The sequence below is a fragment of the Chlorocebus sabaeus genome, chromosome 10 (genome assembly GCF_047675955.1).
Source record: "Chlorocebus sabaeus isolate Y175 chromosome 10, mChlSab1.0.hap1, whole genome shotgun sequence".
Taxonomy (NCBI): Eukaryota; Metazoa; Chordata; class Mammalia; order Primates; family Cercopithecidae; genus Chlorocebus; species Chlorocebus sabaeus.
Window position 1 is genome coordinate 11,944,327 of NC_132913.1, and position 27,842 is coordinate 11,972,168.

The window sequence follows — 27,842 nt, forward strand, 5'->3', positions numbered from 1 at the left end:
TCTAAACACCACTTCAGTTGTGTCCCAGAGATTTTGGTATGTTGTGTCTTTTTTCTCTTTGGTTTCAAATAATTTATTTATTTCTGCCTTAATTTCGTTATTTACCTAGTAGTCATTCAGGAGCAGGTTGTTCAGTTTCCACGTAGTTGTGCGGTTTTGAGTGAGTTTCTTAATTCTGAGTTCTAATTTGATTGCACTGTGGTCTGAGAGACTATCATGATTTCCACTCTTTTGCATTTGCTGAGGAGTGTTTTACTCCCAATTATGTGGCCAATTTTAGAATAAGTGTGATGTAGTGCTGAGAAGAATGTGTATTCTGTTGATTTGGGGTGGAGAGTTCTGTAGACGTTTATTAGGTCCACTTGGTCCAGAGCTGAGGTCAAGTCCTGAATATCCTTGTTAATTTTCTGTCCCGTTGATCTTTCTAACATTGAAAGTGGGGTGTTAAAGTCTCCCACTATTATTGTGTGGGAGTCTGAATCACTTTGTAGGTCTCTGAGAATATGAATCTGGGTGCTCCTGTATTGAGTGCATATATATTTAAGACAGTTAACTCTTCTTGTTGTGTTGATCGCTTTACCATGCCCTTCTTTGTCTTTTTTGATCTTTGTTGGTTTAAAGTCTGTTTTATCAGAGCCTAGGATTGCAACCCTTGCTTTTTTTTTTTTTTTTTTTTTTTTTTTTTATGACAGAGTTTCACTCTTCTTGCCCAGGCTGGAGTGTGATGGCATGATCTTGGCTCACCACAATCTCTGCCTCCCAGGTTCAAGCGATTTTCTTGCCTCAGCCTCCTGAGTAGCTGGGATTACAGGCGTGCACAAGCACATCCAGCTAATTTTTGAATTTTTAAGAGACGGGGTTTCTTCATGTTGGTCAGGCTGGTCTCGAACTCCCGACCTCAGGTAATCCATCTGCCTTGACCTCCCAATGTGCTGGGATTACAGGCATGAGCCACCGTGCCACCATGCCCAGTCAACCCCTGCTTTTTTTTTTTTAACTTTCTATTTGCTTCGTAAATATTCCTCCATCCCTCTTTTTGAGCCTATGTGTGTCATTGCATGTGAGATGGGTCTCTTGAATACAGCACACTGATGGATCTTGACTCTCTATCCAATTTGCCAGTCTGTATCTTTTGATTGGGGCACTTAGCCCATTTAGATTTAAGGTTAATATTGTTATGTGTGAATTGGATCTTGTCATTATGATGCTAGCTGGTTGTTTTGCCCATTAATTGATGCAGTTTCTTCATAGTGTTGATGGTCTTTACAATTTGGTATGTTTTTGCAGTGGCTGTTACCAGTTTTTCCTTTCCAAATTTAGTGCTTCCTTCAGGAGCTCTTGTAAGGCTGGCCTGATGGTGACAAAATCTCTCAGCATTTGCTTGTCTGTAAAGGATTTTATTTCTCCTTCACTTATGAAGCTTAGTTTGGCTGGATATGAAATTGTGGGTTAAAAATGCTTTTCTTTTAGAATGTTGAATATTGGCCCCACTCTCTTTTGTCTTGTAGGGTTTCTGCCGAGAGATCCACTGTTAGTCTGATAGGCTTCCCTTTGTGGGTAACCTGATCTTTCTCTCTGGCTGCCCTTAACATTTTTTCCTTCATTTCAACCTTGGTGAATCTGAAGATTATGTGTCTTGGGGTTGCTTTTCTCAAGGAGTATCTTTGTGGTGTTCTCTGTATTTCCTGAATTTGAATATTGGCCTGTCTTGCTAGGTTGGGGAAATTCTCCTGGATAATATCCTGAAAATGTTTTCCAACTTGGTTCCATTCTCCCTGTCACTTTCAGGTACACCAATCAAAGAGAGGTTTGCTCTTTTCATATAGTCCCACATTTCTTGGGGGCTTTGTTCATTCCTTTTCATTCTTTTTTCTGTAATCTTGTCTTCACACGTTATTTTATTAAGTTGATCTTCAATCTCTGGTATCCTTTCTTCTGTTTGATTGATTCAGCTCTTGATGCTTGTGTGTGCTTCACGAAGTTCTCATGCCATGTTTTTCAGCTCTATCAGGTTATTTATGTTCTTTTCTAAACCGGTTATTCTAATTAGCAATTCCTCTAACCTTTTTCCAAGGTTCTTAGCTTTCTTTCATTGGGTTGGTACATGCTCCTTTAGCTTGGAGGAGTTTGTTATTACCCACCTTCTAGGCCTAATTCTGTCAATTTGTCAAACTCATTCTCCACCCTGTTTTGTTCCCTTGCTGTCGAGGAGTTGTGATCCTTTGGAGAAGAGGCATTCTGGTTTTTGGAATTTTCAGCCTTGTTGTGCTGGTTTTTCCTCATCTTCATGGATTTATCTATCTTTGGTCTTGGATGCTGGTGACCTTCGGATGGGGTTATTGTTTGGACATCCTTTTTGTTGATGTTGACGCTATTCCTTTCTGTTCATTAGTTTTCCTTCTAACAGTCAGGCCCCTCTGCTGCAGGTCTGCTGGAGTTTGCTGGAGGTCCATTCCAGACCCTGTTTGCCTGGGTATCACCAGAAGAGGCTGCAGAACAGCAAAGATTGCTGCCTGTTCCTTCCTCTGGAAGCTTCATCCCAGAGGGGCACCCACCAGATGCCAGGTGGAGCTCTCCCGTATGAGGTGTCTGTCAACCCCTGCTGGGAGGTGTCTCCCAGTCAGGAGGCACAGGGGTCAGGGACCCACTTGAGGAGGCAGTCTGTCCCTTAGCAGAGCTCGAGCACTGTGCTGGGAGATTTGCTGCTCTCTTCAGAGCCAGCAGGCAGGTATGTTTAAGTCCACTGAAGCTGTGTCAAAGCCACCCCTTTCCCCAGGTGCTCTGTCCCAGGGAAATGGGAGTTTTATCTATAAGCCCCTGACTGGGGCTGCTGCCTTTCTTTCAAAGATGCCCTGCCCAGAGAGGAGGAATCTAAAGAGGCAGTCTGGCTACTGTGATTTTGCCGAGCTACAGTGGGCTCCGCCCATTTTGAACTTCCTGGCGCCTTTGTTTACACTGTGAGGGGAAAACCGCCTACTCAAGCCTCAGTAATGGCAGAGGCCCCTCCCCCCACCAAATTTGAGCATCCCAGGTCGACTCCAGACTGCTGTGCTGGCAGCGAGAATTTCAAGCCAATGGATCTTACTTAGCTTGCTGGGCTCCATGGGGGTGGGATTCACTGAGCTAGACCACTTGGCTCCCTGGCTTCAGCCCCGTTTCCAGGGGAGTGAATGGTTCTGTCTCACTGGCGTTCTAGGCGCCACTGGGGTATGAAAAAAAACTCCTGCAGCTGGATCAGTGTCTGCCCAAACGGCACCCAGTTTTGTGCTTGAAACCCAGGACTCTGGTGGTGTAGGCACCCGAGAGAATCTCCTGGTCTGTGGGTTGCGAAGACCATGGGAAAAGTGCAGTATCTGGACTGGAGTGCACCGTTCCTCATGGCACAGTCCCTCACAGCTTCCCTTGGCTAGAGGAAGGAGTTCCCCAACGCCTTGCATTTCCTGGGTGAGGTGATGCCCCACCCTGCTTCAGCTTGCCCTCCATGGGCTGCACCCACTGTCTAAACAGTCCCAATGAGATGGGCCGGGTACCTCAGTTGGAAATGCAGAAATCACCTGTCTTCTGCATTGGTCTCACTGGGAACTGCAGATAGGAGCTGTTCCGATTTGGCCATATTGCCAACCCGAATGGTTCTTTTATTTAACGAATATTATGAAGTGGTTACTCAGTGCCCTGTCCTGTGCAAGGCACTGGAGATACAGTGAGGAGCAAATAAATGTACTACCTACAAGGAGCTGATATTCCAAGTGTGTGTAGGAGGCGAAGTGGGATGACAATAAATACTAAGAGAAAAAAACAAGATAAATACCCTGGAGAAAATAAGAAGGTAATGTCTGAGGCCATGACTGGAGGGGCTGGAGGTGGGATGCCTGCCCACTTATGCAAGGATAATGAGGGAAGGCCTCTGCAGAGGTGAGATTTGATGCAAGGCTTGAATGGTGAGAGGACAACAATGGAAAGATGTTGGCAAGAGAGTTCTGAGCAGAGGAGACAGCCAGTGTAGAGGTCCTGATGCCGGAACAAAGGAGACATGCTTAAAAGACAGAGAAATCCAATGTGACCTGGTAGCCTTGATAAAAATTGTGTATTTTATTTCAACTGTTATAGAACATCTTTGGAGGGTTTCAGCAGGGGAGAGACACTGTCATCTTTTAGCTTTGCAAACACAACTCTGGCTGCCATGTGGCACTGGATGTAGGGGAACCTGTGGCCATGGTCTAGGCAAGAGATACTGGGAGCCTGGTCTGTGGCTGTAGTTGAGGAAATGAGGCAAGGCATCAGGCTGCGGACACATTGGCACACAGAACTGACAGGGCTTGTGGTGGCATTGGAGGAACAGGCTGAGCCATCACTCAGAACAAAGCCCATCATTGCTGATACCCTTTTTCAGGCTGGAGAGCTTGATGCAGAACGACCAAGGTGGTCCCATTAGCAACACGCCAGCCTGGCCAGTCTCTTGCTGTTGCTTTCCTATTGTTAATGGCTGTGCTTTCTTCCCTGGGAGCACAGCTTTGTGCTGCCTCTTCTTACCACTGTGTTCCCTGCCCTGAGCATGTTGCGGTGGCCTCTGCTTGCACATATGCAGAGACCACCCAGGGAAAGCCTCACCAGGGACACAGGCTCTTGGGCCTTGGAGGCTGGTGAATAGGTGAGGGTCATGGGGCCTTGGAGGCTGGTGAGTAGGTCCCCAAGGCAGTGAGCTCTGCCTCCCTCTACCTAGACTGTCACCAGTCCAAGCTGAGAAGACTGCCTGAAAGACAAGCTGTAACAAACATTTGAAGTCCCTTATACATATTCATTCATTCGATCCTCACAACAACCCTTTGAGACAGGTCTCATTATTCTCCTCAGTGTTCAGGTGAGGAAACTAAGGCACAGTGGTTATGTAACTTGTCCAGGATCAGAAGGTGCAAGGAAGCAGCACTAGGAGTTAGTGCAGGCAGTCTGCTCCATAGCCTGGGCTTTATCCACTGCTCTGTCTGGCTTCAAGTGTGGCCCTGCCCACCAGGGAAGCTACACACAAGTGACAGAGATGAGAGATTTACAGCAGCACAAGAAGCACACAGCACTGAGGAGACCCCTAAATATTAAAGTGCACAAGGACAGCCTCTTGTAAGAAAAGTGGACTCAGCCTGGCCCAAAGGATAGGTGCAGTCCCATGGAGCAGAGCTGGGGAGGCACTGCAGTCAGAACTGAGAGCAGATCCACAGGGTGGTAGCAGGGAATGAGTACCATGTGTGTGGCAGACCAGACGGGACAATGAGAGGACAGCGGTTGCTAGAGGGGTGTGGCTGCGGGCAGACCAGGGTCACATGACACTCTTTACTAGCATGTGAGGCTCAGAAGTCTTCATTTTATCCTGATAACAGGAAGCCACTGGAGGACCAGCATGAGGGTGAGGAAGCCACAGAAGGGAGATGAAACCTCTGAAAGGCACGTATTAAGCCTGGATGGTAGAGGCACGATCCCTCAGACATTCTCAATTGTTCTCCCTAGAAGTAACTGATCAATATCCCGTTGTTACTCATAATAGCCAAAAGGTGAAAACAACTGAAACTTTCATCAACTGATGAATGGATAAAGAAAATGTGGTCTATTCATACAATGGAATATTATTCAGCCATAGAAAGAATGAAGTATTGAAACATGCTAAAATATGTACAAGCCTAGGAAATAAGTTATATGAAAGAAGCAGTTACCAAAAGCCATGTATTGAATGTTTAAAGTTATGGATACGGTAATTATCTTGATTTGATCATTATACAATGTATACATGCATTGAAACATTACACTGTGTCCCATACATCTGTACAACTATTAGTATCAATTATAAATTTGTAAGTTGACTTTTTTAAAAGGCTGCATATTGTATGATTCCATTTATATGAAATGCCCAGAAAAGGCAAATCCGTAGAGACAGAAAGTAGATTACTGGTTGCCAGGGGCTGTGGGGAGGAGGGAGTGAAGAGTGACTGAAAATGGGCACAAAGTTTCCTTTTGAGGTGATAAAAATGTTCTAAAATTAGATAGGGGTGATGGCTGCCCAGCTCTATAAATATACTAAAAATGACTAACTTGTACATTTTACAAGGGTGAATTTTACAGTATGTAAATTGTATCTCAATAAAGATGTTATCAAACCATGATTGCTTGATTTCCTTATGCTGATGAGTAAACAAATCAACATTTCCAGCTGGTGCTGAGACTTACCTTGCGTGCTACTTGTTGAAACCGTTTTTGTGCCCTGGACCTGCTGAGCCAAGTGTTATTAATGAGTGGATCAAAAGTAGGATGAAATTCCTTGATTTTCTGTGAATATAAAATATAGGCACATCTTACATTTAACTTTTAACTCCTGTCATAAACATTTAATAAAAACATTTTAGAGTTTGATCCCAAATCAAGTTGTTATTTGTTATATTGCTTAGTGAGCATTTATTTATTAAGCACTTTTAGTGTACACAGCATTATAAGGAACACTTCTTGAGTTGGGGGCCAAAAGTGGAAGACAAGATTAGCGTTTTAAGAAACTTATAGTCTAGTTAGGAATGCTCAAGCAAACACACGTGACTTTGAGGAAGAATAAAGTCACCAATCCCATGTGGTGGTGCTGACAGTGCATCCAGAATTGAAAGGCGTGGGCTGTGAGATCCCCTGGCTGGGAAGAAGGACTACTTTACCCAGCCCTGCATGCCCAGCGCTGACACATGTGTTGTCCCACATGTGCCTGCATGTCCCGGGCACCAGTGTATCTAAGTTAGTAAATGAATAAGGAGGAAAGAGTGCCTGAGGGTATAGTGAGACTGGCCAGAGCCTAAGGCACTGTAGGTTCTTGAATAAGGAAATGATATAAAAAGAAACATCAGAAGGGAATCAGTCTTACTTTGGCATATGCCATGAGCTGCAGAGGAGAGGGAAGATGATCAGTTATATACACATAAAAGCCTATTGGATTAGTCATGGGGGACACCCAAAGGTTGGACCTCTGGTAGGGCCCATGGAAGAGCTACTGGCAAGACTCTGTGGCCAGAATAAATCTAGTGAGGAGGAGGACAGGGAGAAATGAGGTAAAAATAATTCAGATATGGCAAAACCAGCAAAGAAAAGTGAGAATGATGGAGGTGGGAGATTAGAATTTTATCCTTGTTAAAATTAGAAGTTAGACTTTTAACCAGTGATATGGTTTGGCTGTGTCCCCACCCAAATCTCATCTTGAATTGTAGTTCTCATAATCCCCATGTGCTGTGGGAGGGACCAGGTAGAGATAATTGAATCACGGGGGCAGTTTTCCCCATCCTGTTCTCATGATAGTGAGTTAGTTCTCAAGAGATCTGATGGTTTTTGTAAAGGGCTTCTCCCTTTGCTTGGTTCTCATTCTTCTCACCCCTGCAGCCATGTGAAGGATGTGTTTGTGTCCCCTTCTGCTATGATTGTAAGTTTCCTGAGGCCTCCCCAGCCATGTGGAACTGTGAGTCAATTAAATCTTTCCTTTACAATTTACCCAACCTCAGGTATTTCTTCAGAACAGAGTGAAAACAAATTAACACAGTAAATTGGTACCAGGAGTGGGATGCTACTATAAAGATACTCAAAAATGTGGAAGCAACTTTGGAACTGGGTAACAGGCAGAGATTGGAACAGTTTGCAGGGCTCAAAAGAAGAAGGAAAATGTGAGAAAATTTGGAACTTCCTAGAGACTTGTTGAATGACTTTGACCAAAATGCTGATAGTAATATGGACAATGAAGTCCAGGCCGAGGTAGTCTCAGGTGGAGATGAGGAACTCGTTGGGAACTGGAATGAAGATGACTCTTGCTTTGTTTTAGCAAAGAGACTGGGGGCATTTTGCCCCTGCCCTAGAGATCCGTGGAAATTTGAACTTGAGAGAGATGATTTAGGGTATCTGGCAGAAGTAATCTCTCAAGAGCAAAGTATTCAAGAGGTTACTTGGGTGCTGTCAAAAGCATTCAGTTTTATGTATTCGCAAACATATTGTTTGGAATTGAACTTATGCTTAAAAGGGAAGCAGAGCACAAAAGTTTGGAAAATTTGCAGCCTGATGATGTAATAGAAAAGAAAAACCCGTTTTCTGAGAAGAAATTCAAGCCAGCTGCAGAAATTTACATAAGTAACGAGGTGCCAAATGTTAATCACTAAGACAGTGGGGAAAATGTCTCCAGGACATGTCAGAGTTCTTCATGGCAGCCCCTCTCATCACAGGTCTGGAGACTAGGAGGGAAAAATGGTTTAGTGGGCTGGGCCTGGGGCCTTGCTGCTTTGTGCAGTCTTGGGACTCAGTGCCCTGTGTCCCAGTCATAGCTAAAAGGGGCCAAGGTACAGCTCAGGCCATGGCTGCAGAGGGTGAAAGCTTCAAGCCTTGGCAGCTTCCACATGGTGTTGAGCCTGTGGGTGCACAGAAGTCCAGAAATGAGGTTTGGGAAACTCTGCCTGGATTTCAGAGGATGTATGGAAACACCTGTACGTGCAGGCAGAAGTTTGTTGCAGGAATGGAGCCCTCATGGAGAACCTCTGCTAGAGCAGTACAAAGGGAAATGTAGGGTTGGAGCCCCCACACGGAGTCCCCACTGGGGCACTGCCTAGTGGAGCTGTGAGAAGAGGGCTGCCATCCTCCAGACCCCAGAATGCTAGATCCACCGACAGCTTGCACTGTGCACCTGGAAAAGCCACAGACACTCAATGCCAGCCTGTGACAGCAGCTAGGAGGTAGGCTGTACCCTGCAAAGCCACAGGAGCAAAGCAGTCCAATGCTATGGGAGCCCACCTCTTGCATCAGCATGATGTGGATGTGAGACATGGAGTCAAAGGAGATCATTTTGGATCTTTAAGGTTTAATGACTACCCTATTGAATTTCTGACTTGCATGGGGCCTGTAGCCCCTTTGTTTTGGCCAATTTCTCCCATTTGGAATGGGTATATTTACTCAATGCCTGTACTCCCATTGTATCTAGGAAGTAATTAACTTGCTTTTGATTTTACAGGATCATAGGTGGAAGTGACTTGCCTTGTCTCAGATGGGACTTTGGACTGAGACTTTTGAGTTAACGCTGGAATAAGTGAAGACTTTGGGGGACTGTTGGAAGGGCATGATTGTGTTTTAAATTGCGAGGACATGAGATTTGGGAGGCGCCAGGGGTAGAATGATATGGTTTGGCTGTGTCCTCACCTAAATCTGGTCTTGAATTGTAGTTCCCATAATCCCCACATCATAGGAGGGACCAGGTGGAGATAACTGAATCATGGGGGCAGTTTCCCCCATCCTGTTCTCATGTTAGTGACTTAGTTTTCACAGGATCTGATGGTTTTAATAAGGGGTTTCCCCCTTGGCTTGGTTTTCATTCTTCTCATTCCTGCCACCCTGAAAAGAAGGAAGTGTTTGCTTTGTCTTCTGCCATGATTATAAGTTTCCTAGGCCTCTCAAGTCATTCAGAACTGTGAGTCAATGAAACCTTTTTCCTTTATAAATTACCAAGCCTTGGGTATTTCTTCATAGCAGTGTGAAACTGAACTAATATTATAAGACAGAGATAATCAGGTGGATGGGGCCACAGTACTCATTTTACATTTGAGAACAGTAAGGCACCACAGCCAAGAGGCTTGCCAAGGTCCCAAATCTGTCATAGAGTAGTAATTAGAACTCTGGCTTCTGACTTCTGATTCTGTATCCTTTCTACCAAGGGAAGGGGGATAATGAACAGAGGCCCAGGGATCCACCTTGATGACCTGCGGACAGGGGTTTAGAGAATGAAGGAAAACAAAAAAGGAGACCCAAAACAAGAAAGTAGAGGGATGAAAAGGAGTGGCCAAAGTATATAATGCTGTTCATTTCAAGAGAAACATGAATTACAAGTTTTGATGCTTTACTTGCAAAAATATGGGAACATTCTGAAAATTTATGCAAATTAAAAAGTATTAAATATCTCTTGGTAAAGGATTTCTATAAAATCGTTTAGCATTTTAAAAAATAAGCATTTAAAGAGCTGCCAATAATCAGATTCTAGATAAAGGAAAGTTACCCACCTCTTCTTGGTTGCGAACGACCCGTTTTTGGCTAACTTCTGTTTTAAGTCGCTGAAATTCCTCATCCAAAATAGGATCTCCTCTATCTAGCTGGGTTTTTAATCATCAAAATAATTTAAGTTGAATATAAATGCACAAAACTTTGTCTTTAAAACTTGTAGAAACCCATTAAGCAATTGACCAAATCCACCCATGACGTTCCCATTAGAAGTGGTGAAACACAAGTAGGCAAAAAAGATCAGTATGACTACACCATTTAAATATAGGGAGCTCTGATCGAAGCACAGACTCGATACCTTCTTTTTTTTTTTTTTTTTTTTGGACAGAGTCTCACTCGGTCACCCAGGCTAGCCTGGAGTGCAGTGGCGCAAACTCTGTTCACTGCAGGCTCTGCCTCCCGGGTTCATGCCATTCTCCTGCCTCAGTCTCCCGAGTAGATACCTTCTTTTTATAACTAACAGAGAGTGTCTTTGAAAATTATTTTCAAGACACTTAACATTCATAGAAAGAATTTTAGGAAACTGTAACTATGGGAGTATACAAATTTCATTAAAAAGACATTTAACGTCCCAGTAAAGTTTTAAGCTCAAGTTAATTATCCCGGCGTCAGGTTTTAAGGCAGGCATGTGGGGATTCCTCCCTTCTCCTGGGTGGTGGAAGCTGACAGGTCTTCCTGGGCTGGAAAGTGAGCTGAGGTTCCCGGAGGTGAGTGATCCCAGGCTGCTCTCCTTCCCTTACCTGCCTGCTTCCCTGATGGTGTCTGGGCCCTTTTTCTTATTCCCAGGAGCCAACAGTGACTCCTGGGGTAGGCTGGCTGGGCTGGGGTCAGTGTCTATATGTGTCTGCCCAGGTGGGAAAGGGGACTGCGTACTCCGCAGATGGTGTTAGTTTTTGCCTATCTGTGTGTTCTATTAATTGTTTGTTGGGTAACTTCAAAAACCAGCTTGGCTCTTAAGTTTTAAGATTTAAAATTTTAATTTTAAAATTTATTTGGAATAAATCTGTTCTGATCATCACATTAACACCCTATTCAGAAATAAGAGAGGCATGCTATTGTCACCAGGGTGGTAAGCTGCCTAGCTCTGATTGGCACATATTGGGAAGTTGAGTTTGAGACTGAGCACATTAAGTTCAAAGTACAGATTTCATGGGGAGACCCAGATCCCCACCAGCATTAAGAGTAAAATAAAATAGGCAATTTAAAGAAGGGACTGGCAAACAGACCATTAGCTAGAATAATGACAAGGGAGATTTATTATATCTTTACTAAGACACTGCTGATTTGATGATGATGAGTAAAAGTTCATCATCCTTGAGGGCTGTGCCACCCCACTCTGAGGCCAGCTCCTTCGTTCTCCCACCATTTCTCTTCTTGGTTTCCACCATGTGCCTGGGGTGGAACTCCTCCAGGAGTTCCATGCCACTGGGTCACCTGCCAGGACTCAGCTCTCAGATGAAATCCCCTGGACACACAGAATGCGGTCCCTGAGATGCTTGATCTCCCATAGTCCAGGGTGTCTGGGCTGCCTGCTCATCCTCCTTGCCCCACGAGCCATGCTAAGGATGGGACTGCTCCTTGGCTGACACTGCCCACAGCCACAGCCTCAATGCCCACAGTGACTGATCTGGGCATGTCTGTGCCCACTTCACCTTTAAAAAGGTTAGAAAACAGCATTCCACTGTGGGGTTGACTGAAAATACTTGATGTTTTGTTCTTAAGAGAGCATGCAAAGAATCTGAACACGTGGAACTAAATTTAAACGCACATCTAATATGTGATTTTTCTAAATGCAAAGATTTACCAATGTAATGATTTTATATTCTTTTGTTTGTCTTATGACAAATGAAGAAAAATAAGACAAATTTATTTAAATATCTAGTTGGACTCCAAATCTAGAAAGAAAAGTACATTCTCTATGTGAAACATATTCATATCTGACAAGAAATGTTTTTCCCCAATCCCTTCCAGCCACTGCTGCCAAGTCAGTCTACCTGAACCTCGCATTCCCCAGCTCAAAAATCTGTGTTATGGATTGAATTGTGTCCCTTCGAAATTCCTATGTTGAAGCCTTAACCCCCAGAACTCAGCATGTGATGGTATTTAGAAATGGAGTCTTTAAAGAAGTGACCAAGTTAAAATGGGGCTGTTAGAGTGGGTCTTAATCCAGTATGACTGCTGTCCTTATATGAGAGGAGATTAGCACACAGACACAGAAGACCACATGAAGGTATGAGGAGAAGGTGGCCACCGATAAGCCAAGGAGAGAGATCCGGAACGGATCCTTCACTCATGGCTCTCAGAAGGAATCAAACGTGCTGAGAACTTGATTTTGGACTTCCAGCCTCCAGAACTATGAGAAAATAAATTTTTGTTGTTTCAAGCCACCCAATCGGTGGTACTTTGTTATGGCAACCTGAGCCAATTCATGTAATATATGATCATTCTGCAAGTCCTACCAATTAAATTCAGACACAGAGCCCCAGCCAACTCCTGTCTCCTCTGGCCCATGTGTATCTTGTGTTTTAGCCACTGGGGACTTGTCCTCAGTGTTCTCTGCAGCTGCTGTGTAGGTAACAACCATCTTCAAAGCATGGTGAGGCCATGGGTGCTGCACAGTCCCCAGTTCCCATCCCTGAACCTACAGGTGCTACCTTGGAACCTCAGGTGTGGTCCCCTCAGACCAGTTTCCCTTTTCTGCTCGGCCCCTTTGAGGGTCTCTGACTTGAGACTATCATTTGCATCTGTCTCTGATCTGGGTCCTGGTTACCAACTTTGGGTCTCTTTTGTCTTCATGCTCTGCAGATCATGGGACAGGGGACCCCAGCTCAAAACTCCTGCTCGAATCTGAGTCATTCCCTCCATGTGAATGCCTTTGTCCTCTTTACTACTTTTCAAAAAATTATACAAGGTCTTCCAGGAAGCATCCCAATCAGATGAGTGTTCTCTCCTCTCTGGCTTCTGCATCCCCACAATACTTACTATAGGTCTCTGGTGACACTTATAGCCAGTCTTGATTTATGGTTGACAATTTACTTGTCATCAGCCTTTCCCACTCCCAACTTAACTATGGATTTTCCTCCACCTGGCACCTTGCAGATAGTAGGAATTTAAAAACATCTAGTGAAACAAATGATAGCAAATTAGCAGTAACTCTGACCTTATATTTGGCACATGCTCTTTGCCACTCCTCAGTAAGCTCTTTTTTAAGTTTAAAAGACATAGGATCTTTACCAAGGTGCACCTGCCTGGGGAAAAAAACAACAACAACAACAACGGTGTCCACAACCCATCAGAATACCAGAGTCAACTTTAGGATGGAATATTTCACTATATTCCAAAACTGAAAAGGAACACTGAGATGCTAGAGGAGACACACGAGATAGAGAAGTTATAGAGGCTTCAGCAGCATAACTAAGATGAATAATGTGTTCTACAAAGTGAAGCTTATCTTAAATATTTATGAGTAACAACGGATGCTCAGCCTTCTAAATTATTAGGGAAATATAAATCAAAGCCACAACAATACACCCCTTTACACCCACTGGGATGGCTATGATGATGATGATAATAATGGAAAATAACAGGTATTGCTGAACAAGTGGAGACATCATAACCCTCATATGTTGCTGGTGGCAATGTAAAATGGTTCAGCCACCATGGAAAACAGTTTGGTGGCGCCACAAAAAGTTAAACATAGAGCTACCATATGACCCAGCAATTCCACTCCTAGGGTATGTACCTAAGAGAAATGAAAAGATATGGTCACAGAAAAAAGTGCATATAAATGTTCACAGCAGCATTATTCATAATACTCAAAAAGTGGAAACTACTGAAATGTCCAGTAACTGATGAATGAATAAGCAAAATGTTGCATATCCAGTCAACGAGATACGATTCAGCCTTAAAAAGGAATGCAGTACTAACACATGCTATGATGTGGATGAATCTTAAAAACATGTTAAGTGGAAGAAACCAGTCACAAAAGACCATGTATTATGTGATTCCCTTTATATGAAATGTCCAGAGTGCGCAAATCCATAGAGACTGAAAGTAGATTGTGGTTGCCAGCGGCTTCGGGGAGTGGGGAGTGGGGAGTGGGGAGTGGGGAGTGAGGAGTGACTGATAATGGGTATGAGGTTGCTTTTTCTAGTGATGCCTATGTTCTGGAATTGGGTAGTGCTGATGGTCATGCAACATTGTGGATTTACTAAAAACCTAGGCACAATAAACTTTAAACTGATTAAAATGATGAATTTTATCACAATTTAAATAAATTAATATGTACTGTATTCATCACAAAACCTAGCACATGTCTTAAATAAATAATATTTATGATTTTTAAAGTGGAGGTAGAGAGATGTTCTAGAGAACTGTTTTAGGTTAGAGGAGACTAAAGGGACATGAAAGCTAAATACAAATGGTATGATCTTTGACTGGACCCTGGATACCTCTCTCCAAAAACAAAACAAAAACAAACCAGGTATAGGCCGGGTGTGGTGGCTCACGCTTGTAATCCCAGCACTTTGGAGGCCCGGGCTGGTGGAGTGCTTGAGGGCAGCAGTTCAAGACCAGCCTGGGCAACATGGCAAAACCCTGTCTCTATTTTATTTATATAAAATTTAAAATAAATATTTTTTAAAAGACTAGGTATAAAGTACATTTTGGGACAACTGGCTAAATTTGCCTATAGACTGATTATTCGATAATATTATTGTATCAGTGTGAAATCTCTTGGAGGTGATTACAATAATGTTGAAGAATGTCTTTGTTCTTAGGCGCTACATGCTGAGGTATTTTGGCGTGAAGCTTCCTGACGTCTGCAATTTATTTGCAAATGGCTCGGGGAAAAACGTGCATGCAGATATGTGTGTGCATGCATGTGGAGTGAGGGGAGTGTATGTGTCCTAATGTGAACAATTAGAGAACCGAGGTCAAGTATATGTGGGTTTAAGATCTCTCAACATAAAAAGTTGGGAAAAATATTAAAGGAACAACACAGCATTCAGAATGGGATCTGGGATGTGACTTCAGGTCTGATACAGAGACGCATAGAAAGAACAAAAACCCCAGTATTGACAGTGGTCACTGGTCACTGCTGAGTGGTGGCATCACTGTGATTTTTTTTTCTTCTTTATATGTAAAAAAACATGTTTTCAGGTTTCCTACAGTGATGACCTACCTGTTTTTCATAATAGGGAAAAGGTGTTTATAAACATAAAATTTTCAGTTCCTTGGAGTACTTCCCATTAACTGAGGCGGAACCGTAACTATAGACGTAAGCCGAGACAGAAGGGATTTCTGTTGGAAACAAGGGCCATTTCCCCAGAGACAGGGGACTAGCCCAGTGGGCACCTTCAGAAGGCTTCAGGTGAGGTCATGTTCTCATGTGTCAGGAAGGGTGGAGGCTGGGTAGGCTGGAGTAGGCAGCCTCTCAATGACACTCTCCAAGAGTCTCTTTTTTAGCCCAGTTTACTCTAGGTCAGGCATAGTGGCTCAGACCTGTAATCTCAGCACTTTGGGAGGTCAAGCAGGAGGATACTTGAGCCCAGGGGATTGGGTCTCACCTGGGCAACATAGTGAGACCCTATCTCTAAAAAAAAAAAAAAAAAAACAGAAAAAAAAATTAACTGGGCGTGGTGGTGTGCATCCGTGCTCCCAGCTACTTGGGAGGCTGAAGTGGGAGGTTCACTTTAGGCTGGGAGGTTGGGGGTGCAGCCAGCCATGATGTGACACTGCACTCCAGCCAGGATGACAGAGTGACACCCTTTCTCAAAAAAAAAAAAAAAAAAAGTTTACTTTTCAGCTAAATATGTACATGTGCATATGCTTGGTCTGATCTGGTTTAAAAAAAAATCGTGAAAAAGTTTCCAGTTTGGGCACAGAAGCACAAGAATTCTCACATCTCAGTTTTAAAACCTCCATTAAGAACTCCCCAGAGCCTCACCCCACTGGGCTACCCAGAAGGCATCTGGGGCACACAGCCCAAGGCACACCGGCTCCTGGTTGAGGTAGAGGATGAGGGGAGTGTGATTTGGGGTGACCAAGGCACCTAGATCTGTCCTGGGCTGAGGGGGTGCCAGCAGAGTGGCCAGCAGGAGCAGGGAGCATCTCCCACAATTCACTCCAGTCCTGCCACTGGTCACATTTAGGAAACAGTGTGGTTTGGTCACATATATTTATTCCTAATAGAAACTTCCTACTGAAGTGGAAGGACCACTGGCAGAGAAACAATCATTAAATTCTCCAAAGTACCTAAAACATTATTACATTTTACTGTCTCCCATTTATAAAAGATCATCATCTAAAAACAACTGTACTGTCACTTGATACAAATAATTGCTCAATATTTACCACTTAAGATGATTTTCCATCTCATCGTGAATGTCCTGTCTGACTTTCTGTTCAAAGAGTGCCTCCTTCATCTGTCTCGTTTTTGAAATTTCAGTGCCCTGGTCCAAAACTGAAGGCAAGAGCAGACAATGTTTATACCAGTAATCAGATTAAAGTCATGTGCAGAGAGAAAAACACATTTCTAATGGCGAGGCATAACAGCAATCTAACTGAATTTTGTTTTTCATAGGTAATCAGTATGACAAGCAGTAACTCTTTCACATTCGGCTCAGGGGCTGCTTTATGGCCAATCAACTGGTTACCTTCTCTTAATTCTTTAATCTTCAATTTTCCTGGTTCTTGGTTTAAAACAGTTGCTACAGCAAATGGATTCGATAAATCTACTGGAAATCTGAGGTTCTGGTACTCAATTTCCTAAGAGACCAAATCAATAGGGAAATCAGTTACTCTGCCATTCTGTCACCCTTTCATCACACTGAGGACAAGGCCCACCGTACCTTCACCTTCTGAGACTGCAGCTTCGCTGGTGGTCGGTGAAAATTTATATGCATCATTGCTTTTTCTGGAGGAACGTTTACTTTCTTAGAAAGAGTATTGAACCTTTCGAACTCTTCTAATCTATAGGTTTAAACAAATGTTAAATTAGTAAATAAGCCATTAACTCAAGGTTCCTAATTTTGTATGTTCCTTCTGATACCACCACAACTTGAAGTCCCTTATTATATCTAAACTGAAAATAAACGTGTGCCTCAACAGTGGTCTACTAAAATAAATGTGATGTCAGTGTATTAGAGTATAATCAGAGATATCAAAGGAGCCCACCAATGGTTGTTTTGCCTTACAATCTCTTTTTTTTTTTTTTGAGACAGAGTCTCACTCTGTCATCAGGCTGGAGTGCAGTGGCACGATCACAGCTCTCTGCAACCTCTCCCTCCCGAGTTCAAGCGATTCTCCTGCCTTAGCCTCCCGAGTGCCTGGGACTACAGGCATGCACCACCACGCCCAGCTAATTTTTGTATTTTTAGTAGAGACAGGGTTTCACCATGTTGGCCAGGATGGTCTCCATCTCTTGACCTTGTGATCTGCACACCTCTGCCTCCCAAAGTGCTGGGGTTGCATTGCCTTACAATCTTATAGAACATACTGACTGAAAACGTGACATGCTGAAAAGTGCTCTCAAGGTCTAGCATAATCTATTTCCAGCCTGTTGGTTTTCAATAGCTAGATTTATTACATTAAAAAAAAAATCTTACCTTGATTTATCTTCCTAGTAAAAGAATGATTATGCAATTGTTTGTAGCAAGATATTTCAAAAAGAGATTCAGATTAATGTTTGGGTTCTTTTCTGTAATTAGAAACTGACTTTGGACATGGGTAGTTAGAGACAGTGCAGCTAATAGCCTGCAGAAGCTATTCGGATTATCTATTATGAGATGCAGTAGAACTGTGTTCTATTCAGAAACGCTACCTATGAAGCATTTCTTTTTTTCTTTTTTTAGAAATCATTTTTATCTTAATAGTTATATTTTTCCGCAACACAAGACAAAGTTATGATTTTGAAAATAACCATTTTTAAATTTATTTGTTCAGTACCAATTTGGCATAATAGTTTAGGCAAAGCATTTCTTTTTTTTTTTTTTTTTTTGAGACGGAGTCTTGCTCTGTGGCCCAGGCTGGAGTGCAGTGGCCAGATCTCAGCTCACTGCAAGCTCCGCCTCCCGGGTTCACGCCATTCTCCTGCCTCAGCCTCCCGAGTAGCTGGGACTACAGGCGCCGGCCACCTCGCCCGGCTAGTTTTTTGTATTTTTTAGTAGAGACGGGGTTTCACCGTGTCAGCCAGGATGGTCTCGATCTCCTGACCTCGTGATCCGCCCGTCTCGGCCTCCCAAAGTGCTGGGATTACAGGCTTGAGCCACCGCGCCCGGCCAGCATTTCTTTAAGCATCCACGTGTGAACACTTGTTTTATGGGATAAACACTTGTTTTCCGTGACCGTACAAAAATAAGATAAAAATAGGTGAACATTCACTCACTCTGACGGTTAATATGTATTTGCTGAGCACCCACTGAACAGGCCTGGTTGCACTGTCTGGAACTTATGTTAGCAACCTCAAATTTAATGTCTCTCATGTAAGAGCATGCACAACCCAGGGCATGGGATAACCTGTCCCTTGGTGAGATTCACACCCACCAACATGCTCTGATGTGCAGGGTGAGGTGCTCAGCCAGGTAGCGAACTGAGGTTCGGCATCCCCATCTCAGTGGAGCCTTGACACCACTTCTGCTGTTAAATACTGGGGAGCAACTAAATCTGGGGATGTTAAAAAGCAGCCTCCTAAACAGTATCCTCAACGTTGATGATGGAAATGAAGAGGTCTAAGAAAATGATAAATCAGTTACATGTGGAATTTGGCAGTGCCAAACTTAGACATGAGTAAGTCTATCACACACTCTATAATGAAGTGAAGAAAGCAATCTATGAAAATTTCAGAGAACACTACAGCCAGTATTTTTTCCTGTTCAGAAACTACAGCCAGTTTTTTTTCCCTTCATGGTAGAATTTATATGTTATAATATTATTTGCAGTTTGGACAGACATCAGATCTTAAGACATAGTCCTTGAAAATGTCAAGAGGATACTAAATAAGATACTAACATAGTAATCTAGAAATAGCATGCGCCTGCATTTGCATGGTGCTTCTGTCATAGAGTGCTGTTGTGCATGTAAAAACACAGCTATGGAAGGAAATACAAATAAAAATCGCACTCATGATGTCTTTAAGAAAGTCATTTGAGTATTGTAGCACCTGATGTGAAGTGGCAAACGCCATTTTGCTCACCTGGTTATTTGCCACCAGAAAAATCAGCAGTTTTAAAATCTGTGTTCAGTTCTACTTGTTTGTTGCCTGAGTGATTTTATTTCAATGACGGTTATTTGCAGGATTTGGGTTCAGCAGGCCACACTAATATCCTACAGTTGACTTAGGCTGCTTCGAATTTTTAGGAAGAAAATCATGATATAAATATCTAAGATATCATGGAGTGAATTCATATTTTGGTATAAGGTTGTTACTCCACTTGTAATATGCTTAATGATGTTAATATGTGATGAGTACCCATGTGCAAAGAAGAGGAAAAGCAAGATATTTCCCCATCATTTTCAAAATAATTGTCAGAATCTTCTAAGATTAGTATTTATACTGTGACAGCTTTTTTTTTTGAGACGATGTCTCGCTCTGGCACACAGGCTGGAGTGCAGTGGCGTGATCTCAGCTCACTGCAATCTCTGCCTCCCGGGTTCAAGCAATTCTCCTGCTTCAGCCTCCCAAGTAGCTGGGATTACAGACACGTGGCCACGCCCAGGTAATTTTTGCATTTTTAGTAGAGACAGGGTTTCACCATGTTGGCCAGGCTGGTCTTGAAAGCCTGACCTCAGGTGATCCGCCCGCCTCAGCCTCCCAAAGTGCTGGGATTACAAGGCGCGAGTCACCACGCCCAGCAACTTTTAATTTTTATAAAAATCATGGGTATAAGAAAAAATCATGATGTTAACCAGAGGTACTGAGATGTAAAAGTACAAGCTCATATTCAAATGGAAATGGAAGTTCGGAAAGGATTTGTTTTGAAGTACAACTTAATCCCACTTCACATCTTCACTAGTCTGACGGTGCTTTGAAAAACCTCCTGTGTTTTCCAAACATTTCTGTTTTTCAGACATTTCTGTCTGTACCTCATGTAAAATCACTTGTAATATGACTTATTTTGGTCTCTTGAGGTTGTGGGCCATTTCCCACTGAGCTTTGCAATAGGCACTGCACACATCAGGGACCCAGTTAATTGAAAAACTATATGGAAACCTTAAAAACAGTTATGTTGTTCCAGCCCTATTGTACAAATTTTTGAATAGGCAATAAGACATGCATATGGTAAACAATTCAAACAGTGCATCAGTAGTAATCAGTGAAAAAACATGTCCCTCAAAAATCCCTTTTTCTTGTTTCTTCCCTTCTTGTCAGAAGCAACTCCAGGAACTAGCATAGATATGTTCTATATTTCTGTTATGTTTTAAATTATATTTTATGTTGGCTCATCATTTTAAATACATTTTTGAGGACATTCTTTTACAAGAAAGACAGAATGGAAGAAAGGAAGACTTGGATTTTCGAGAAAGGGTTAAGAATAAACAAAAACACTGCAAAGATGCCATACGGTAAGGCCACGTTGGGATAGCATGTTCCGGTGAAGACACATTCGTACGGTTGAGAGTTGAATTGTGAAATCCATAACTGCATTTTTATTTGTGCAGTCCCATACTGAAAGGGTGTAAACTTAATAGTCACAGTCATCTTCCCATTAGCCGGAATTATTCCTGAGAGGAAAGAAATGAGAAAATGTGATACCCTTTCTTCTTGCCAAGTCCAGTCACAGAGGCTGACACACACACGAATACAGCTGACTCTCCGACAACGCGGAGGTTGGGGCGCTGACTCCCCACACAGTTGAAAATCCACACATAACTCTTGGCTTCCCAAACACTTAACTACTAGTCTACTGTTGACCAGAAGCCTTAATGATAACATAAGCAGTCAATTAACACACATTATATATGTTATACGTATTATTTACTATAAACCAGAAAAAAAGAACATGTTATTATGGAAATGATCAGGAAGAGAAAATATATTTGTTGTTCCTTAAGTGGAAGTGGATCATCATGAAGGTCTTCATTTTCTTTGTCTTCATGTTGAATAGGCTGAGGAGGAGGGAGAGGAGGGATTGATCTTGCTGTCTCAAGGGTGGTAGAGGGAGAAGAGGTGGAAGAAGAGGCAGACACACTCAGTTTAACTTTTATTGCAAAAAAATCTGAATATAAGTGGGCCCATGCAGTTCAAACCCATGCTGTTCAAGGGCCAACTGGACATTCTTCCCATGCTAAGCACAAGTACAGTATTTCCATTATCTTTATGTAGCTTTTTCATTAAATACGTGTGAATCAACTTCTGCATGTTTACATTGATCTTATTTATTAATTACTACATTCATCCTTTACAATAATTATTTGATTGCATCACTTCTACAAATATATACATACCAATCTGCATTAGCGATTCTGACATGAACTCCCAGAACTATCATCTGTCAGCAAATTACCAGATGTCAATATTAATGCTATAAGCAACAGGAAAAGCTAGGAACACACATACAAGTTTGTGTCCAAACAATTCACTTCTTTTTTTGTATAATTTGATTCTTTCTTTTCAAATCTTTAGGATGGACTGCTATTCTCCCCAGGGTCAAATATCACACCATGCCTAATCCTTCTTTTGTATCTCTGGTGCCGACAGGGCTTGGAACATAGTAAGTGCTTGGAACATAGTAAGTGCTAACAAATGTGGAGAGAAAAAGAGAAGAAAGGGAGGATCAATTTTATTTATTTATTTATTTACTTACTTATTGCTGTCCCCAGCTAGAATGGAAACTGGAGGACGAATGTTCTCTCTGACTTCCAAGGAAGGCTCTTAGGTTTGCTCTCTAGATGAGACCACCTGCTCCTGTGCATCTGGTCCTCCCACTGTCCCTGCGGAGGCCTTGCACAGTCCCCCATACGTGCCCTCCTTTACATTCATCTGCTTCCTGAATCTTGTGCGACCCTCCCTTCTCCCTGTGCCAACCACATGGGCCTTTCCTTCACCCATTCATGTGCTTATTGAGTACTTACTGTGTGTCAGGCACTGTTTAAGGCACTAGAGTTAGAGCAATAAACAAAACAAATCCCAGATCTCACAGTTTACATTCTAGTTGGGGACAGCAAAACATAAACAAATGAACATAAAATGCAAAGTCAAGACATGAATACCAACAGGGCATGGGGAAGCAAGTGGGTGGAAAGGAAAGGCCCCCCTTGTGAGAAGAGGTGGGAGCAGGGGTATGAGAAGGAAAGGGCCTTGGCTCTAATCCCTTATCATTGGCTCCTGCTGGCTCTGCACTCTGCACTGGCTCGGCACTTGCAATTCCCTAGGCCTGAAGAGCTCTCTCCAGATTTTCTTTTAGCTTCATCCTACTCCCGGAAATTACTGCATTTACCATCTGCCTCCTCCTAGTTAGAGTGTAAATTTTAGGAAAGCAGGCACCTGCTCATTACTGCATTCCCAGCTCAATAAATTCGTGTTGAATGAGTGAATGAACCCAAACTTAAAAGCCGATATCAACCTACAGATTACGCCAAACTATCCATGCCTCTCCCTCCACAGGAACCTTCTGTCAGCCCTACTGAACTCGCGTACCCTTGATTTCCCTGTCTCCCAACTAGATATCAAGCTCATAAGGCAGACACCAGCCCCAGACCTTTCATATCTTCCTGGATCCCCAGCACAGTGCTTCAGAAACAGGTCTTCATCAAGTTCCTGAGAGCAGAAGTCAAACTCTTTCAGTGATACTCACTAGTGACCCTAGAATCCACTGCAGGGAGGAGGGAATCAGCAAAAGACCCTGGGTCCACCAGCCAACCTAAGACCAGCCGGAAACAAACTGTGACTCTCCATCATGTGTGGGGCTTCAATACTTTGACCACCCACTTGGTCAGAAAATAGCCCCCTTTAGCCCATAAATTGATCCGGGGCTCTAAAATAAGAACGTTCTATTGCTTCTGCTCTAGCTCATTAACTTAAAAAATAAGGACAAGCTCTGGAAGCAAGGATTAATGTTTGCCTTGACCTGGCTGATTTATTTTTAAGTGCTGCCAGCTCAGACCTAATACATAAAGCACACTGTGAAGGTGTAGTCTAGGCAACCAGAGTAGGCCGCTTTTTCCATTAACAGGGAGCAGCGGATCGTCAAATGTTAGCAGCTGTAAAAGGTGTGCCAAGGAGTTACCGCTTACTGCTCAGCCACAACTAACAGTGGGACAAAGGAGAATATGTTTCATGCTTTTAAAGTGAGAAGGGTAACCCCCACCCCCAACAATGGCTACCTCCTTAAGAAAAGCCCAGGCCGGGCGCAATGGCTCACGCCTGTAATCCCAGCACTTTGGGAGGCCAAGATGGGCGGATCACGAGGTCAGGAGATCGAGACCATCCTGGCTAACACGGTAAAACCCCGTCTCTACTAAAAAATACAAAAAATTAGCTGTGCGAGGTGGCGGGCACCTGTAGTCCCAGCTACTCGGGAGGCTGAGGCAGGAGAATGGCGTAAACCCGGGAGGCGGAGCTTGCAGTGAGCTGAGATCCAGCCACTGCACTCCAGCCTGGGCGACAGAGCGAGACTCCGTCTCAAAAAAAAAAAAAAAAAAAAGGAAAGAAAAGCCCAAATTGCTCTTTTACACTTCAGGCCAATTTCATCGGGGTCAATTTCAGATCACCACGCTTAACATAACCAGGGGTAATGTTGAATCACAGGACATGGAGGGTGGTGAGCAGAGACAGAGAGAAGAGGAAAGAACTCAGAAATCAACTGAAGGCTAAGAACACCCTAGTTGATCAATATGATGGGTATCATAAGAAAAAGTAACAGCACTGAAAAATAATATAATGGTAAATGAAGTCCTGAGGAAATGCCACCGTATCTTCACCTGGACTACAATTATACAAAGCATGTGCATTAACATGAAAAGTTATTGAAAGGAGACGGAAAAACAAAAGCACATTACTTGTTACGGCAGTGAGGCCCAGGATGGGGAACATTAAAAAGAATTTCTTCTTTCCCATGTCCAGACAGTGTTACTACAACATTGTACTAGCACCGTAAAATTATTTAATTTGAAAATAATTTTTTCTTCAAAGATGTCAAAAAGTACAGATCATTCTCCCTAAATTGTCATAGAGCCATTCAATCCACACAGTGTTCCTGAGGCAGAAAAGGGTCTGGAGACAAGGAACCTAAGGCCAATTCACGCTGACCTCCTAGAACTAAATCAGAAGGAAAACCCCAACTCTCCGCACCTAAGTAACCAAAGGACTGGAGGCTACTCCCTTTGTAAAACCCCCCACATTCTCTGCATGGCAGATGGAAAATGGAAAGTATCTCTGATTGATTGCAGAAAGCAACCAAAGCATAGGAGTCTAAGTTTGTAACTTCACTTCAGGCTCCGACTGGTGGTCACTACTTCATGTACACAGGGTGTACATCAAGTAACCAATGGGAAACCTCTAGAGGGTATTTAAATCCCAGACAATTCTATAACAGAGCTCTTGAGCCCCTATACTCGCTGGCTCCCATCTTGTGGAGTATACTTTTGTTTTCAGTACATTTCTGCTTTTGTTGCCTCATTCTTTCCTTGCTCTGTGCATTTTGTCCAATTCCTTGTTCAACGCACCAAGAACCTGGACACCCTGTACTGGTAACATTATAAGTATTGGTTTTAATATTCCAAGATTTAGGATTCCTCTAGCTGGGTGACTTTGGGTAACTACTTGATCTCTCAAAGCTAATGTTGGGAAATTAATAGCTATTTAGCTTTAAAATCATCCACATTCTAACCATGCTTTCGATTCACTGGATTACAGAAGGGAGGGCTACCATCCCACTCACAGTGGCCACACTCCCCAGCCCCTGCTGCTGCCCAGGGAGTGTGGGCGAGAGAAAGGCCCCAGCACCACACACACCCTTACTTAGTCCTTGCTTGATTATACATGAACTGTGTAACTCAGCTTGGCTGCCTTAGCTGAGGCTCAGTTTTCTCATCTGTAAAATTGGACAAGGCTTAAAGGAGAAAATAATGTACAGGGTCTAGGATAATGCTTGGCACATAGTGTGTGTCCCATAAATGTGGACTTCCCAATCCTTATGCTAAATAAAACAAGTAACAATTTATTGTGTATTAAATTGTCATTAAAATATCAGAAAGAAGAAATATTTCCTTGAAAAACTTACACTTGACCTGTTTGAGTTCTTACACAGGAAGAGGCGATTGCCTCACGATGCCAAATCACTGGGATGAGCGTCCCAAAGCACCAGGTCTTCCTTTTGCTCCACAAAAGTGCCAAGTGCAGGCAATCTACAGCTCAGAAGACAAGGACTCGGCGGCCTCTACAAAGTGTAGTTTAAAACATAGGCCTGGAGACTTATCGTGAAGAGGTGAAAGAGAAGCCCCGAGGGCTTTTGGATACCGGTTCGTGTCTAAACTTCCCAGGAAGAACAACGCCTGCTCAGCCACAGCAGATGAAGACACGTGTGGTGCACATACTGAGACGCTAACAATCCCCAGAACTTATTTTAATCTTTTATTCCTTTCTCCCTCCAGCAAGCTTTTCTGGCCGGAACTAGAAATAAGTGGTAAAATTAAGTCTTTTGGAATCTACTGACTTTCTATTTCATCCCTGTACATCAAATATCCAAAATGCAGACCTTGGCAGCAAGACCAGACAACCTGAGGGCTATGCCTGTGCTGATGGGGGGATGTGGAGAAGGAGTCTGAGTAGAGGATGTTGGGAGGATTAAGCCAGGCCAGGAATTCCCTTTCCATCAAGTATATAAGCTGCTGGCCAGGAGCAATGTGTGCAGCACAGAGGCACTGGTGTCTAACATCACAGAGACAGCACCCGTGGAGGGCAAGACAACTGGAGGGGCTTCAGAACCTGCTCCAGGAGCTGTAGGAAGTGCAGCGCACCCCCAACCACCCACTGCTGGAGCCCATTCACTCCACCATCGGTCCCTTACCATCTCCAAGGTCACCACCCATCTGAGCCAACCTCAGCTCCTTCCTGAAGGGGAGGCCTGCGCCCACCTTGTGCTACGCCAACCCTCATTCCCCTCAGGAGCCAAAGAGATATTTTAAAATACGCATCAGGCCATGCCACCCTCCGCTTCAAACAGGAGACTCCCACCCCGTTCAGAAGCCAATCCTAACACCCACTCTCCTTGAACCCCTTCCGGCCTCTCCAATAGGCCTCGCACACTCCTCCCCTGGCTCACACACCCTGTACACAATGGGCTCTCGTCTTTCCCTTGAATGTAGCCATTGCCGAGCCTGTTCCAGCCTGGCAGCCCTGTGTGGGTTGCTTCCTCTGCTTGAAACGCTCTTCCCAAGTCTGGTGCCTTTTTTTAACTGGGTCTAAGCCGACACGACTTTTCCTCCAAGAGGCTCTTCCCGATCACCCAGTCGAGAGCAGTCGTCTGGTAACATCATCATGTCTTATTTTTCTCACCACCATTTTTACTCGGGACAACGTCTTTTGTTTGCAGGCCTGCGTCTCTGCCCCCATTGGCATCTCTGCCCCAACACAGCAGGGACCAGGTCTGTCTTGCTTTCTGCAGTACCCAACGCCTATACCAGTGTCTGATGCCCAGCAGGTGCTTGGTAGTTACTTATGGAATGAACGGACGGATGAAGAAATGTAAGACCACAGGGAGGAGGGGAGCCCTGCAGAAACCAAGCGCAGAGCATTTCTGGCAAAAGACGGTGAAGAAAAGCTTCAGCTCAACTACCCTTCTTCGAAATCACAAAACAATAAGGAAAAGAAGGATTAAAATGGTAAGGAAAACAATCTATTAAATAGGGAAGTGGCTATAATCCTGAAGCACAATAGAAAGCACGACTACCAACTCCTGTAAACTGAGACACGGGAGCATGCCGAGAACCAAGAGGTGTAGATTTCCCCTAAAGTCAGAGTCACAGCCCTGGAAAAGTCTCCAACTACTCTTTGGTTAAAGCGACAAAATGTAGGAGTACGGCTGGGCCTTGAACAGGGACAGAGGTAAAGGAGACTAAACCCCGGCATCACAGACCAGCAGGGGAGGGGCTGGTCAAGCAGCTATTTTGCCACACCATGCCCACTGTCCGTGACCTTGGACCCAGTTCAGAAGGTGCTGAAAGTGACCTGGCAGGGAGAAAGGAGAGTCATGACCACTGCACAGCAGTACCCAGCACAGGTGACTCTCCTGGGAGCCACCAGCCCTCGTGACCACTGAGCAGAGATGGGAGACATTCTCTCAGAGGGCTTGAACACACAGACTGTGGGGCTGGGTTCCCTGCATTGCAACCCCAGCTCTGCTGCTTCCCAACTCTGTGCCCTTGTGCAACCTACATAACACTCCGTGCCTCACCTTCCTCATCAGCGAAGTGGACAGAATAATAGAATCCACTTCATAAGAGTTGTTGGGGTATTAAATGAGTTTATGCGTCCAGAGTAGTGTCTGGCACATGGTAAGCATGATGTAAGCATTAGCTCTTCAAATTATTATCCCTTCGTCCACATTATTCTTTTGCTGGTGGCAGGCTCTACTCAACATTGAGCAGAGTGCTGAATAGAACACCAGAGGTGCTGTACATGTAAACTGCAAAATTAAAAATTAATACTTTTTGAAGGAGGAGAGGAACAGAAACAAAATCACATAAAGAATACACATGATGACTGGGTGCGGTGGCTCACGCCTGTAATCCCAACACTTTGGGAGGCCGAGGAGGGTGGATCACGAGGTCAGGAGTTCAAGACTAGCCTGAACAATATGGTGAAACCC

The 27,842-nt window shown here is 43.7% G+C and overlaps 1 protein-coding gene across 7 annotated transcripts in view; it reads right to left on the minus strand.

Moving 5' to 3' along the window:
• The window catches only part of CFAP221 (cilia and flagella associated protein 221), a 115,623-nt gene that overhangs the window by 38,248 nt on the left and 49,533 nt on the right, over nucleotides 1-27,842 (minus strand). For all 7 annotated transcript variants that reach the window (XM_073019614.1, XM_007964719.3, XM_007964718.3 and 4 more), the window contains 7 exons: nucleotides 20,598-20,757; nucleotides 16,887-17,007; nucleotides 16,692-16,803; nucleotides 16,390-16,498; nucleotides 13,196-13,283; nucleotides 10,038-10,127; nucleotides 6,211-6,309 (listed from right to left, as the gene is read on the minus strand). In XM_073019614.1, the coding sequence (XP_072875715.1) occupies nucleotides 6,211-6,309; nucleotides 10,038-10,127; nucleotides 13,196-13,283; nucleotides 16,390-16,498; nucleotides 16,692-16,803; nucleotides 16,887-17,007; nucleotides 20,598-20,757 (779 nt within the window). The remainder of the gene's footprint in view (nucleotides 1-6,210; nucleotides 6,310-10,037; nucleotides 10,128-13,195; nucleotides 13,284-16,389; nucleotides 16,499-16,691; nucleotides 16,804-16,886; nucleotides 17,008-20,597; nucleotides 20,758-27,842) is intronic.